Raw genomic sequence first — 16,140 nt, forward strand, 5'->3', positions numbered from 1 at the left:
ATTATTTCTGGATTTCCATATTTCAGATCTTCAAGTTTTCGACGTTTGTCGTTTCAAATTTCGACTTATCAATTTTCCGATATTTGAATGATTTTGAATTTTTGAATTTTGATTTGTCTATTCTTCCATTTTCAATTTTATATTTTGGTTTTCGATATTTCGGGATTTTCATTGGACCCACTATTATTATGATTATATTTTTTCAAAGTTTCAATGTTTCAAATTTTCAATTTTTCGACAAAGCGATATTTCGATTTTTCAGCTTTCTATGTTTTGAATATTTTTTGAATCACCCAATTTTCAATTTTGCGGTTGTTGCATTTTTCTATTTTCGGCTTTTCGAATATTTGATTCCTTGATTCATAAAATTTTCGTTTTTCGATTTCTCTGCTCCGACAACTCTCAAAAATTTTAAAATTTAAAAGAAACATCATCACATTAAAATATCTGCAGCGCACTTTAATCCGCTACCGAAATAAACACTCCTGTACTTTTCCTCGACTTTGAAACCCAAATGTCAAGTATTTTATTATTGCAGCGGTTTTACTTTTATATGACTCAAACTAGAGTAAAATTTCGTAAGTGCCCTTCAGTCTTATCGCAAGATAAAAATTTCGAAGTGGTACTTTGAGACGAAAAATTTAGTTATTTACAAAACTTCAAAATGAAAGAAGCTGTATTTATTTCCGCCTTCCTCATTTTTGCAACGTATGGAAATGTACTTAGATCTTCTGTACTAACACCGCAGTCTTTACCCAGTAAGTCACTACTTTTTTTTTAAATAACATAATTTTAGCGACTAATTATTGTTTCAGAACCACGAATTCTCAACGGTCAGCAAGCCACACTGGGACAGTTCCCTTGGCAAGTAGCAATTCTGACAATCAACTCTTTATTAAACCAAACTACTTTCTGTGGCGGTGCTCTAATTAGTGAAGAATGGGTACTAACATCGGCGCACTGCATAGACGGGTAAGAACAATCAGGTGATCGTAGTACCTACAACTCACCCTGATCACAGTTCTGTCTATTCCGTCGTTTATTCGGGAACCGTTGACCTCAACGACCCTCAAAGAACCCTATCGTTGGCAGAAACCCACATAGTGCATGAGAACTTCACCGTGGACTTTTTCTCCTACGAGTACGACATAGGTTTGATTAAACTAAACGAGCCTTTAATTTTTGATGGTACGACGACGATTAACACCCCTTGAAGATTTTATTCTATACTTAATTTTAGAAACCACCAAGTCTATTTCGTTGGCTGAAGAAGAACTAGAAGCTGGTACTGAAGTGACGATCAGTGGTTTCGGACACACCTCCGGTGGTACGAAAATTGCGTTTCAGTTGGTTTCAAGTTTAATTACACATGTTTTAGAAGATGGAAACGACACCAATACTCTTTTAAACTATATAGTCGTTCCAACGATGAATACGTCAGAGTGTGGAAGATATTTGTATGAAGCTGATACTCCGGGTATTATTTGCACGTTCTTTAATAACGGGGATGATAGTGTGATATATAATCCCTGTATTGGAGATGGGGGCAGTCCTTTGGTTGTTGATGCTGGTACTAACCCTGTACATGTGGGATCGTTCAGTTTTCTGTCAAGTTTTGGGTGTGACGCTAGTTATCCTGCGGCACATACAAGAACTGCGTCGTACCGTGAATGGATTAAGGAAAAAACTGGAGTATAAGTTTTAGTTTTTTATTTTTTAGTGTAAATTAAAGTGAAAAAATAAAGAAAAAAATATCTGTGAGGGTTTCTCCCCATTGGAGTTATCTCAGCTTAATCATGTGATTAATAGGCTTCGGATCTTTGCTTTTTTAAAATGCCAAATTTATCGTTAGAGACCTAAAGTGTTAATTACACGACCTAACTGTAAATTTTAAAAGGCTTAAATAGGATTTCACGACCAACGAAGCATAAAATAATGGTCACTTTCGTTCGTGAGTAACGATGGTCCGGACATGAATTATTTTGCTTTCCAACATCTTTCGATCAATTGTTCCGTATAAAAAATTTCATCACTTTTTCAAATAAAATACTCTTAAAAAAAAGATATTGTTGTTGAGTGACATGTAACTGGCATAATAATAAAGACGTGCTATTTTTGTTAACTGATATTTTTTTCATAAATGTCGCAAAATGATTAAATTTGTCTAATCATCCCCACCAATAATGTGATGACGTCACTTCAAATTTATGCATAGTAAATGGGTTTTAAATTTTATACAGTAACATAGTCCTACACATGTAGTTTATGACTCCGTGTTGAGTTTTTATCCGAAACGTCCAGATTTTTGGAATCAAAATCAAAATTATAAAACAATATTTTGCAATTTAATTTTGAATTTGCAAAATCGAATACTTTGAAATCTTGCAGATGTTTTAAAATCATGATAAACATATACATTTTTAATGAAAATATATTTGCTTATCCCCTCTAAAAAATTTATGACGTCACCTCAAAATTTTGCAGAATAAATCCTATCTTAAATGTATAAAATATGATGAGTTTTATACTTGTGATTTATCACTGCATTAATATTTTTTAGATTTGGTTGTACAGGGTGTCTCAAAAAAGTTAATGACTGATTCAATTTATTTTATTGAAGAAATCAAGAATAACAAAACTGAATACTTTGAAATATTGTAGATGTTTTGAAGTTTTTGTAAGCATGCTAACTTTTTCGAAAATTTGATTAATCAAATATGCGCAAAATCAAAAATCGGAAAAACTGAAATTCACTAATGCAAAAAACAGAAAATCGAAAAATACGAATCGTAAAAATCGAAAATCTAAAAATGGCTAATCAAAAAATCGAAAATTCAATGAATCAAATACCTAGGTCGATCGAAAAGTGGAAATTCACAAACCTCAAAAATCGAAAATTGAAAAACGGGAAAACCAAAAAATCGAAAAGTCAAAAATTTGTAATATTGAAAATCAAAAAAATCAAAAACAAAAATAAAACAAATCGGAAATTAAAAAAATCAAAATATATAAAGTAAAAAAAATTGCAAAGCCTAAAAACTGAAACGAACAGAAAAATCGAAAAAGCAAAAAATTGGAAAAACAAAAATTCGAAAAATCTAAGATCGAAAAAGTGGAAAATCGAAAATCTGAATAAAGAAACTTGGAAATTCTGAAAATTGGAAAATCGATAGCCAAAAAATCGGAAAGTAACAAAATTGAAGTCTAACAGTTGAGAATGGAAAAATTGAAAAACCGAAAATTCTAAAAATCGACAATTTAACAAATTGACAATCGCAAAATTTAAATTGAAAAATTGAACATAGAAAAATCGATGAATTGACAAATCGAAAATTCGACTACTCAAATTTTCTAAAAATCGAAAAATTATAAAACTGAAAAATCCAAAATTCTAGTCATCGAAAGTCTGAAAACTGAAAATCGAAAATTCTGAAAAGCGGAAAATAGAATATCGAAAAATTTAAAAGAAAGAAAATTGAAGTCTAAAAACCGAAGAATGGAAAAATTAAAAATCAAAAATTCGAAAAATCAAAACCGAAAAATTCAAAGATTTAAAAAGAAAATCGAAAAATCAAAAATCTGAAAATTGAAACTCGAAAATTTGGAAAATCGAAAAGTAAAAAAATTGAAGTCTAAAAGCTGGAAAATGGAAAACTGAACAATCGAAAATTCGAAAATCAAATATCGAAAAATCGAAAAGCCGAAAAATCGAAAATTTGATAAATCAGATATGCGAAAAACAGAAAATCTGAAAATACAAAACTGGAAAATTAAAAATCTAATAATGGAAAAACCGAAAATCGAAAATTCAATGAATCTAATACGTAGGTCGATCGAAAAACTGGAAATTCACAAATCTGAAAAATCGAAAATTTGCAAGATTGAAAAACCGAGAATTGAAAAGTCAAAAAACCGAAAAATGGAAAAATCAAAAATCGAAAAATAGGAAAACCGAAAATTCGAAAATTCATAATATTGAAAACTCTAAAAGTCGACAATTCAAAAATCAAAAAACTGGAAAAAAATAATCGAAAAATCGAAAAGTAAACAAATTGCAAAGCCTAAAAACTGACGAACAGAAAAATCGAAAAATCGTAAAATCAAAAAGTGGAAAATCGAAAACTGGAAACTGAAAAATCGAAAAATTAAAAAATCGGAAATCGAAAAATGAAAAAAAAATCGAAAAATCGAAAATCGGAAAATGGAAAAACCGAAAAATCGAAAATCGAAAACTCGAAAATTCGATGAAACAAATACTCGAAAAAGCGAAAAGTAAAAAAATTGCAAGGCCTAAAAATTGAAAAATCAAAAAATCGGAAAAATGAAAATTGAAAAAACAACGATCGAAAAAAAATCAAAAATCGAAAAGTGGAAAATCGGAGTCACAAAATTGAAATCTAAAACCTACAAATTGCAGAACCATAAAAACTGAAACAAACAGAAAAATCGAAAAACCACAAAAGCGGAAAAACGAAAATCGAAAAATCGCAAATCGAAAAATCGTAAAATCAGAAAAATCATTATTTTTTTTTGAGTCACCCTGTATGTATAAACAAATCCAAAAAATATTAATGGAATGGTAAATCACAAGTATAGACTCATCATATTCTGAACATTTTAGATAGGGTATTTATAAAATTAAAACTAATTCAGAGTAAGAATTTATAAAATTAAAACTAATTCAGGGAATTTGGTCAACACGTAAATTTCGTTGTAGTTTGAACCTACCTACAAATTCTGCCTTTGGACGATTTCGACCGCCTCCTTCGGTGACGACCGGCAAAAATGATCCCCCCATAGGCTCAAAACATTTGCGTGCGATTGTACAAAGCATTAAAAATCACTTTAAAGTTATTACTGATGCAATAGAACAGTTAGAAACTATAGGTTTCAAATTCAACCAAAGTATGGAAATTGTGGAAAAAGTGTATACATCTTTAAAAAACACACCAGGAAAGGTGGGGGAAATGGCGTTCCAAAAATTATGTTCTCTATTAAAAAAGTATCCAGGATACGATTTTATATGTTATAAGTATGTATACGTAATTTGCGGTAATGGAAATGCTACCAACAATACATACATACTTCTTGTGATGTGGAACGCACGTTTTCAAAACCTAAAAGTGTTTTAAGCGATCAAAGGTATAAATTTACAATCGAAAATTTAGAGAAATATATAGTTTGCTTTTGTAACTCATTTTAAATACCTGAATTAATATTTTATTTTTTGTTAAATGCGACTTGCTTTAATTTGATCGCCATTTTTTTGCGATAACTTAGAATTAGTGGACGTAACTATAGATCGTGCTTATTTAATGATTTTTTTGTTTGTTACACAAAATATTTGTTTCTATCATGTTTTGTTTAATGTTTTTTTTAAATATATATTTTTTTGATGTATGCTTTTTCGTAGAGCAAATATTTTTTCCTTCTAAATTAAAATTTATATAACCTAATTCGGCAATTTTGGGACCTAAAAGTGTCTTCTTTTATTAACTTTTATTAACTTATTCGACTGTACTTTCACCGTATCAACGTGGATTCCTTCCTGGTAGAAGTACAGACACAATTCTTGCTATAGATATAGAATTTATTATAGACGCTTTTGAAGATGGCTGCCAGGTTGGCTCGGTCTATTTAGATTTTAGCAAGGCATTTGATCGTGTAAACCACGCCCTTCTAATGAAAAAACTTTGATATATAGGTATTTGTGGTCAATTTCACACATGGATTTCATCGTATATTACCAATCGTATTTAAATAATTTCGTTTAACGGATTTCTCTCTTAGTACCTTCCGGAGTTTCCCAGGGCAGTCATCTTGGTCCCATACTCTTCCTACTATTTATTAATGGTCTTACAGTATCCCTCTCTACATCACATCTACTGCTTTTTGCCGATGATCTAAAAATTTTTTTCAAGATAAGTTCCACTGAAGATTGTTATCGGCTCCAAGCAGCCCTGGATTTTATTACGAAGTGGTGTATTAATAACAATATGATGCTTAACAATGATAAATGCAAACGTATAACATTCTCTAGGAAACTATAGAACTATGAATTCGCCTACACTATAAATAAACACCTTTTGGAAAAAGTTAACGAAATTAAAGATCTAGGAATAATTTTTGAATCTGAATTACGCTTTAATAAGCACATTGATTATGTTATTGATAAGTCATACCGTGTAAGTGGCTTCATAAAAAGGATGACCACAGATTTTCACTGCGTTGCTGCTGTTCGCAAGCTTTTTATTACATTAGTTAGACCTATCTTAGAGTACGACATAATTATATGGTTTCCTTTTTATGAAGTCCACGTAACAAGACTCGAAAGAATGCAAATAAAAATGTGTAATTTTTTCATTTTCAAGATGGGACTTAATAAATCTCACTATAACTACGATTAGAGACTTAATCTAACTGAATAAGAAGCACTGTTGAATCGCGTTTTGAAATTTAAGCTACGATTTGGGTTTAAACTCTTGAACGATCAAATAGTTTGTGGACAGCTTTTGTTGCTTTTAAATTTCAAAACGCCTTTAGTTAATACCAGAAATCGGGATTTACTTGTTTGTATCTTTAGAAAAACTAATCTTGGTTTAAATAGCTCTGTTGTCAATAAAATTGCAACTGCTATTAACAGTTTACCAATTATATACCTATTAGTTATTTTTAACTGTAAGCAATAGTATATTGTTTTATAAGGAGCAAAAATGAGACTTTTCGTGGCGAATCTGTACGTTTGACGGCCGAGCGCGCGAGGCCGGCAATTACAGATGAGCCACGAAAAGTCATTTTTCTCCGTATAAAACATGCTATTTTTTCTTCAAACGTGAAACTGGATCCAATTTATTGGACATGAAAATGTTGAAATCTAAGAAATTGTGACAAAAATCACTTAGAACTGATTCTTAAAGCACTAATACGATAACCAACTTGTATTCTAAGGTCTAAAACATTCAGACACTTGATCATAAATCATAATCACCAAACAGGTAGGTACCTACCCCCTTAGATCATATAATAAATAGATACCACCATGCCGTGTTCTTTCCCTAGGACAGCCTGTGACGACATCCTCCTGTCACACATCTCTCTCGTGCATGGAGGGATTACAATGAAGCTGTCCTTGCCTGATCACTATTTGAATTTTGCGCGCCTAAATTTTAGGAAGTATGTCTGAACTAACTTCGGAAGAAAGATGTTGACAGCTTGATTTTATAAATAATTCACAATAGATAACGAAAGGAATAGTAAATTATTGGGCAACAATTGTGATCCTTTATGATTACATCACTTAAAATAGGATCTTTGTTCTAAATTCTAAAATTGTTTTTTGTACAACAACTCGAAAGAGAGGTTAGAAGAAACATCTGTCAAAAGCGATTTGTTGCGCTGGTGCGGTACAAGGATGGAAGTGAAATAGACATATACAGATGAAATGCATATAACAAAGATGAAGATGTAGTGATCACACAAGGATAGCATTATACTACTCCCTTTGACGTAGAAAACGACAACAGATAGCTTCATGTCTAGTCACACCTTTGAGTTTGAGTATTGGTATCTATTTATTATATGATCTAAGCCTACCCCTCACTTTTTCTGCCGCTGATGACCGGCAGAAAAAATGCGAAAACAGCCTAGGCAGAAAAATTGGAGTCACTATACTCTATAACTGTGTGATTTTTTTCTTTCAGTATCGATATAGTTTTTCACTTTGATGTGAAAATAGGTCAGTGGCAAATTTACTCACGGAGAGGCCTTTTCTTCTTGTTTAATATTCCAATTTCAGCTATTTAAAACAACATTCACCTAAATATGCCACCTTTAAAATCTGTAGAGGACAAGTTCTAGCAATCAAAATACCTTTGATTCCATCACGTACTCCTACAAATACTATCATTTTATAATATTTTAAATGTTGTTACTTCGGTGAAATTTTACAAAGGGCACTTCACGATTTCGCACAAACTGTTTATGCAAAACTCTTGTACATCACCCCCGATCACGTTCCTCACCTTCAAAAGTTGTGGAAATGCTTCCTTGTGTCACAAAAAAATATTTAGTGTTCGCCCCTTTCGCCCTATGGTTTGCACCCTATTAGTTGCGCAACATGTAGGCAACCAACTACACACATAGTTGAATTCGCACGAATTCCAATGACAATGATCCACGGGGCAAGAAGTGCCACGTTTAGGGGTATGTTTGCAATGGGGCGCAGGGCGCGAAGCGCCCTGCCTTCACTAAATACCCGACGTTACATGTACGCGTGTTGTTGACTATAAAAAGTTAGGTTATGTTGGAAACGGCTTCCCATTGAAGACTGTGGGAAATTTAACAATTTTTTGTGGTAAAAGTAAGCATTTCTACAACATTTGAAGGTGAGGAACGTGTTCAGGGGGTGCTGTAGAAGAGTTGTGTGCAAACAGTTTGTGCGAAATCGTGAAGTGCCCTTTGTAAAATTTTACCTTTTTATATTATTATGACTATTCTTGATTGTGCATGATGATTGGTTAATTTAGGTGACAGTTATAATTCAAATCTTCGACTCTGACCGACTGAATTGTGACAAATGACATATGACAGTTGTCTGTGATTGACATTGGCAGCACAAAACACTAGTAACAGTGAGAACATCAACATCAACACATAAGACGGCTAGGCTTAAATTTCATTGGTTGATTCAGCGGCAGCAAAAAATTTTTGCAGCCTAAGCAGAATTTTTTTTTCCTGTCAAGGCAGTGAAGTGGGACTTTGTATTTATCAATTGAGGTATGCAATGACCCGTATTTCTGACGTTTGAAGAAAAAATACATTCAATTCATATTTAAGGGGGAACGCTAGACAAGAGACAAGCTTGAATTGGGCGCCATTTGTTGCCTTAAACGCAACCAGCAATTCGTCTTTAAATCTACCTGAAACGTTGGGATAGACAGGCGGCCCACAACATACCTTCAGCGCAGAATAATCATTTCTCGTATTCTTTTGACATATTAATTTTAATATTCGAGATAATTATTATATTATTCAAACACAATTTAGACACTGTAGAGCAAATAAGGCTTATCAAGCCCGTTTATTAGTTTATTCGCCTAAATATATTATTAATACCGTTTTCAAATTACACCAAAATTGAAAAATCGAAAACTTAATAATTGAAAAATTGAAACATTTTAAATGAAAAAAATCGGTAAACCGAAAAATTGAAAAATCTATAAATCGAGAAATTGAACAATCTAAAAATTAAACAATTTAAAAATCGAAGAATTGGAAAACCAAAAAATCTAAACCGAGAACTTGAAAAATCGAATAATGGAAAATTTAGAACTTACAAATTGAAAAATTAAAATACCTATCGAAAAATTGAAAAACCGAGAAATCGAAACATAAAAAAATGGAAAAATTGAAGAACCGAAACATTGCAAAATCCCAGAACTGAAATACTGAAAAACTGAAAAATGGGAGGAAAATTGAAGAATCGAAAAAGTGAAAAAATTCAAAACTGAAATCTTGAAAAAGTGAAAAATGGAAAGAAAATTGAAAAATCGGAAAAGTGAAAAAATCCAAAACTGAAACATTGAAAAATCCAGAAATCGAAAAATTGAAAAATCACAATTGAAGAAAAAATTGGAAAATCAAGAAATAGAGAAATGGGAAAATCAAAAAATCAGTTAATCGAAAAATTGAAAAATCGAAAAATTTAGAAACGTCAAAAATTGAAAACTGAAAAATAAAAAAATTTAAAAATCGTACAACTGAAATATCGTAAAGTTAATAAATTGAAAAAATGAAAATTTTTGAAAAAAAAAAATCGTATCAAAAACCAAAAATTCAAAAAATCGAGAAATTGAACAATCAAAAAATCAAAACATTGAAATCCCAGTAAGTTGATAAATAGGAAAATTTAAAAAACAAAATCCAAGAAATCAACAACAAAAAAAATCGAAGCCTGAAAACTCAGAAAATTGAATGATCGAGAACAAAAAATCTAAAATCTAAAAATTCGACAAATTGGAAAATCATGGAGCTGAAAAATCGAAAAGTCGAGATAGTGAGAAATCTAAAAACCTAAAACTTTAAAAACTGAAAAATTAAAATATCGAAAAATTTAAAAACCGAGAAAACACAATATCAAAAATTTGAAAAATTGAAGAAACGAAATATTGTAAAATTCCAAAGCTGAAATATTGAAAAACCTGAAAATGGAAGGAAAATTAAAGAATCGAAACAGTGAAAAAATTCCAAACTGAAACATTGAAAAATTGAGAAATGGAAAAATGGAAAAATAAAAAAATTGGTTTAAAGAGTTTAGACAGTACTTCCCTCTCTATCGGAAACGTGACGACTGCATGCCTATGTTTTTTTCACATTAGATTTCAAAGCATTCGATTTTGTAGTTCCTGATTAAATCAATAAAATAAATTTGCGCTTTCATTAAATTTTTTGAGTCAATCCAAAAAATATGAATGGAATGATAAATTACAAGAAGAGACTCATCATATTTTGTAAATTTTAAATAAGATTATACGGCAAACTTTTGAGCTGACGTCATCAATTTTTTGGAGGGGATAAGCAAATATATTTTGACTAAAAATTGATTATGCTCTTTGTAACCTTAAAACATTTGCAAGATTTCAAAGCATTGGGTTCTGTAGTTCCTGATTAAATCAATAAAATAAATTTACGCATTCATTAATTTTTGGGGTCATCCTGTATATGCAAATCCAAAAAACATGAATGGAATGATAAATCACAAGAAGAGACTCATCACATTTTATACAATTTAGATAGGATTTATTCAGCAAAATTTTGAGGTGACGTCATCAATTTTTAGAGGGGATAAGTAAGGTCCTGGTTTAATAACAAAAAAATATTGTTCATCTATAAAACAAGCTCGTCTTAGACAAAGTATTCGTAAAAAAAATATGTCGTAAAAAAATTTACGTATGCTGGTCCCGACTGCGATTATGGTTTAAATATTGTTTAGAAAATCCTGTCATGGATGTAGAAACATTTGTGACAGCCAAAGAGGTTTTTTTGAGAAAATTATCTTTGAATTTAGACCAAATTGAAATAGACACTAGGGAACAGGCACATTTGGGCAAAATAAAGAGAAATTATGGTTACGGCTTCAAATTTTGGACGTATTGTATACAAACTTAGACCGACTACAGCAATAGCTAAAACTGTGGAGTCTCTGTTGTACAGTACATTTAGAGGTAATAGTCATACATACTACGGACAGCAAAGTGAGGAAAAACTGTAAATGTTTTGAAATAAATAAAAATATAAAAACTGAACGGTGTGGCTTGCTTATTTCACAACAATTTCCTTACTTGGCTGTTAGTCCAGACAGGGTTCTAGAGGATAGGAGTGCATTAGTTGAAATTAAATGCCCTTCAAAATCGCAAGATTTGTCTCTCGAAGAAGCGGTTAGAAAAAAAATAATCAAATTTTGTACATTGACAGACAGAGAATTGAAACTAAAAAAAAAATCATGATTACTACTTTCAAGTCCAGGCACAAATGCTTGTTACGGGTATTTCACAAGTTTATTTTGTTGTATGGACATAGAATATGTATATAGAAAAAATTTATAAAGACGAAGAAATATGTGTAAACACTTGGCAGATTTTACTTTGGCGCATTATTGCCCGAAATAATTGATTCAAGAAGAAAGAGGAACCTGCCTTTGCGAGAGATTTTTTTAAAATAAATGAAATTTGTTTCTATTTTTTTATGTACTTTAATAATTTATTAGGAGTACATTTTTCATCACCAAGACTTGCATATTTTTATTATAAATATATTTTGAAAATGATCTCTCGGCAAATGAAAACATATACGAGCACTTTTTTCGAGTAAACAATGAAGGGAGAAGTTACTGGGCGTAGGGCTATTTTAAAACACCTCGTTTCTGGGATAAGTAGTAGATACACTTAGCTACTTATACGTGTTAAACAAAAGCTGTATTTTATATATTTTTTATTATTATTATAAATATGTTTATTAGTTTTATTAATTAACAAAGCAAAATATATATTGACAATAATATTACAATGAATTTTTAGTAATCATGTGTATTGAATTCAGGATCCTGAGTGGAGCAAAAATATTATAGTTCCCCAGTTTTAATTCGGTTTTATGATAGTACCTCATTGCGTAAAAGTTAATTTCCTTAACAATAGATTACTACGGTCGGTCCTGGCGGCTTGTTATAAAACTGAGTTCCTTGCCATAAATTAGAAAAATCAGCCGAGAACTCTAACAATCAACTTATGGTAGAGCAGGCGATAAGGGTTTTACCTGGAAAGTCGCTTCCGTAAATTTTAGTGACGCTCCTATCGGCAAAGTATTGAACTAACTGCTCAAATTCTGTCGAATTGATACCCATTTTTTTCAATAATTGTTAGTTTTTGTTAAAAACTCTGCTAACCAACAGATCATTAATTTTCCTCTGATATTCCTGTTAAAATTATTCGACGTATTTTGCATTAATTTGTGGCATATTTTGATTTTAATAAACACATTATTATTTAAACAAATTGTACCACTAACAAACATTTAGTAACTCTGCGCCCTGTAAAAAGTGATGTTTTATCCATGTGCGAATTTTCAAGCGATTCTATGATGGTTATGACTCAAAAAACTTGAAAAGAAAACATACTATGGTCTGTTTTTTACGATATTTCTCAGCCATATATTTTTTAATTGATTGAACTGGTCTCTGCGCTCTAGAATATAAAAAAAGCTGCAGTTTGATGTATGATACATCTATATTAATATCATTTTTTCATACAAAAAACCAAAAAAATGTTGCCTCGTCTAGCGAGTCCCCTTAAGACAAATATAACCCATAATTTTTTTTTTTATTTTATTTGTTGTCTCTATTGGAACATTGTTCTGTTAGACAATAAACTATTATTATTATTATTATTATTAAGTTGAGATGGCTTGATATTTATTATAATTTCCAGTATTCATAAGATGTCGGCTATATCCCGGTTAAATCTCTAATCCACTTTCTATAAAACGCCGTTCTCGTAAAACCCGCCGGAAAATCAGGATCCTCGCACCCATACGTACTCAAAAAACTAAACAAAGCGACATGAGTCGGATTCGAGTCAACATCCACTATAGCCGGATCTCCACCATCTCCCTTGCAAGGATTCTTCACCGGATTTCCAGGATCCGTACACACCACGTTAGGCTGCACAACGTCCAACCCATACACTTGTGCACATTTTTCATTATCGATAGTAGGAACTGTCATATAGCGCAAAACATCGTAAAATTCACTTTCATCTAAAATCATACATACTGTTGAAATTTTTGCATCGACATAAAATTTTGGCTGTACCATCACTGGTAAGGCCCCAACCGATTACTGTTACTTGAGTCCCTGCTTCCAGTTCGTCTTCAGCTAATGCGATGGCTTGAACTTTGTCTAAAAATTGTGGACGTTTAAAAGTTGAACTGTAAATAATTTACGTATGATGTTTACCATCTGGTAATGGATCGTCGAGCAGGATTAATCCAACGTCGTTTTGAAGCGTTTTGTTGTCGTATGATTCATGTACAATGTACTTTTCTGTTTTTTTAACATTGGCATTCGGATCTTCTAAGCTTAAAGTGTCGTAGATGATTATAACGGCCTCAGCTCTGTAAACGCGGCATTTTTAACATAAATTCTGTAGATTTTTTTACAATTTACTCGTAAATGCAGTGTGCGACTGTTAAAACCCATTCTTGGCTAATAAGCGCACCTCCACAGTAATTTATCCAACCGCTTCTGGTGGCTACAACACCGACTTGCCATGGAAACTGACCCTTTGCAGCTACGTCCCCGTTGGTGATTCGTGGTTCTAAAATTAAATAAAACAGTAAAAATTTACCTAAATTAATAAAATTAATTAGGTACCTTTAATTTTAGCAGCGAATGCTGTAAAAACAGTCATCAATACAAGAACTACAAGGAAAGTACTCTGCTTCATTCTGTTTGTGGTTTGAGTGCTCCAAATAAGCACTTGATTTTATATACTTTTGCATTATCTCAATAGTGTTTATTCTAGCTCAAAGGAAATTATTGTTGATACATTTATCTTTGGACATTCAAAGAAAATCGATGATAAGGTATGTCTCTACAAACAAGTTGTATTTTGCTTCATACATTTTCTGTCTTAAATGACTCATATGCGTTAAGTGTACTTAAAAATAAAACGAAAATCATTGAAAAGTTCGTGGCATTATTTTGTTAAAAGTACTTAAAACTGTAGTAACGCTGCTAATCGATAACGTATTCTTTGAATGATGACGCTAAAGAAGTAATCCTCATTTCCGCCTTGCGCATGTGTGCTTATTTCAATATTTATTACAAATTGTAATTACGCAGACAGACATTCAATGAATATGGTATCACAATTTCCTGATTTTCAGTTTTTCGGCTTTTAGATTTTTCGTTTCTCGACTTTCGAATCCTCAGTTTTTCTATTTCTCAATTTTGAGATTTTTCAATTTATCGATTCTTCGGTTCCTCAATTCTTCAAATTTTCAAATTTCCGGTTTTTTTTTTATTTTTCGATCCTTCGATTTTTCGATTTTTCATTTTTTTGTTTATCAGGTTTTTAATTTTACAACTTTTCGAATTTTTTTGGTTTTCGGTTCGATTTTTCGATTTTAAATTTTTCAATTTTTCATTTTTTTTTCGATTTATCTATTTATCCATTCTTCGATATTTTAGTTTAGAGATATTTCAATGTTTCGATTCCTAAAATTTTCGATTTTTCGATTTTTTGATTTTTCGGTTCTTCAATTTTCCAATTTATAGAATTTTTGAACGTTGTCGATTGTGCAGTGTTTCTATTCCTAAGTTTTTTCATTTTTTAATTAATCAATTTCCCATTTCCTCAGTTTTTGATTTTTTTCAACTTTTCGGTTTTTGTAAATTTTAGATTTTTCGGTTTTTCGACTTTTCCAGTTTTCGATTTTTGAATTTTTCGATGTTTCAGTTTTTCTTCGAGTTTTCGGTTTTTCAATTTATCGATTTTTTGAGTTTTCGATTTATCGATTTATCAATTCTTCGATATTTCAGTTTTGAGATTTTGTAATAAGTATTTCGTTACTTCAAATTTTCGAATTTTAATGTTTTTCATTTTTGAGTTCTTCAATTTTCTGATATTTAAATTTTACGATTTTTCAAAGTTTCGATTGTGTAATGTTTCTGTTCTTAAATATTTTGATTTTTCAATTGTTCTTTAATTTTTCGGGTTTCTGATTATTTGTTAACTTCTGGATTTTTGGATTTTTACTTCAATTTTTCCGTTTGTCGATTTTTCTAGTTTTCAATTTTTCGATATTTCAGTTTTGGGAATTTTCTAATTTCGATTCTTCAAATTTTTTATTTTTCGATTTCAATATGACGAATTGTTCATATTTCCATTTTGTGAACTTTAGATTTTTCGATTTACCAAATTTTTCGTTTGTGCGTTGTTTCTATTTTTAAATTGCTTGATTTTTTTTTTAGTTATATACCATAAAACCATGACAAGCTTTATTAATTCGTCTCTCTATGCAAGAAACCTTACTTTATACGTGTGAGTTTTAAAGTTTTTAAGTCCCAGCTTAGGAATTTATTTTAGAATGTAAGTTGTGCGTTTCTGTTTATTGTAGTTTATTGTAGTTTTTTTTTTTCTTTATGTTACTCTGTAATAGCTTTATTGGCGTTAATAAATGCAATTATTATTTTGCGGCTTTTCATTTTTTGACTTCGATTTTTCATTTTCTCTTCGATTTTTCCGTTTGTCGATTTTTCGATATTTCAATTATGGGATTTTTCAAATTTCGATTCTTCGAATTTCCAATTTTTCAATTTTTCGATTGTGCAATGTTTCCATTTTAAAATTGTTCGATTTTTCGATTTATCAAATCTCCAACTGCTCACTTTTTCTTGGATTTCAATTTGTGGATTTTTCGGGTTTTTGATTTATCGATTTAACAATTCTTCCATATATCAATTTTTGGGTTTTTCAAATTTCGCTTCTTCAAATTTTCGATTTTTAGATTTCTATATGCCGAATTTTTACTTTTTCGATTTTATAATTTTTCGATGTTTTAAATCTATAATTTTGCGATTTTTCA

The 16,140-nt window shown here is 31.0% G+C and overlaps 2 protein-coding genes across 2 annotated transcripts; one reads left to right on the top strand and one right to left on the bottom strand.

The window, feature by feature from the left end:
• Nucleotides 1–663: 663 nt before the first annotated feature.
• On the top strand, nt 664–2,122 carry LOC135138800 (chymotrypsin BI-like). Its single transcript, XM_064068820.1, has 5 exons — nt 664–758; nt 816–972; nt 1,022–1,188; nt 1,241–1,327; nt 1,379–2,122. Exons 1-5 carry the CDS (start codon nt 665–667, stop codon nt 1,696–1,698), a joined length of 825 nt encoding a protein of 274 aa, XP_063924890.1. The 5' UTR covers nt 664; the 3' UTR covers nt 1,699–2,122.
• Nucleotides 2,123–12,810: 10,688 nt separating this feature from the next.
• On the bottom strand, nt 12,811–14,076 carry LOC135138210 (chymotrypsin BI-like). The gene is made up of 5 exons (XM_064068133.1): nt 13,925–14,076; nt 13,718–13,868; nt 13,508–13,665; nt 13,364–13,450; nt 12,811–13,308 (listed from the first exon to the last, which is right to left on the bottom strand). The coding sequence occupies exons 1-5, from the start codon at nt 13,995–13,997 to the stop codon at nt 12,998–13,000; spliced, it is 780 nt and encodes a 259-aa protein (XP_063924203.1). The 5' UTR covers nt 13,998–14,076; the 3' UTR covers nt 12,811–12,997.
• Nucleotides 14,077–16,140: the final 2,064 nt, after the last annotated feature.

The sequence above is a fragment of the Zophobas morio genome, unplaced genomic scaffold (genome assembly GCF_036711695.1).
Source record: "Zophobas morio isolate AGI-343-1 ecotype UQ-CSIRO unplaced genomic scaffold, CSIRO_AGI_Zmor_V1 ptg000030l, whole genome shotgun sequence".
In the NCBI taxonomy this organism is placed as follows: domain Eukaryota; kingdom Metazoa; phylum Arthropoda; class Insecta; order Coleoptera; family Tenebrionidae; genus Zophobas; species Zophobas morio.

Coding starts and splice junctions, on each gene's coding strand:
- LOC135138800 (XM_064068820.1), top strand. CDS start 665: ATGAAAGAAGCTGTATTTATTTCCGCCTTCCTCATTTTTGCAACGTAT. Junction 759..815: donor AACACCGCAGTCTTTACCCA/GTAAGTCACTAC, acceptor TTATTGTTTCAG/AACCACGAATTCTCAACGGT. Junction 1,328..1,378: donor TTTCGGACACACCTCCGGTG/GTACGAAAATTG, acceptor CACATGTTTTAG/AAGATGGAAACGACACCAAT.
- LOC135138210 (XM_064068133.1), bottom strand. CDS start 13,997: ATGAAGCAGAGTACTTTCCTTGTAGTTCTTGTATTGATGACTGTTTTT. Junction 13,451..13,507: donor CGACGATCCATTACCAGATG/GTAAACATCATA, acceptor CACAATTTTTAG/ACAAAGTTCAAGCCATCGCA. Junction 13,309..13,363: donor TTGGGGCCTTACCAGTGATG/GTACAGCCAAAA, acceptor GTATGATTTTAG/ATGAAAGTGAATTTTACGAT.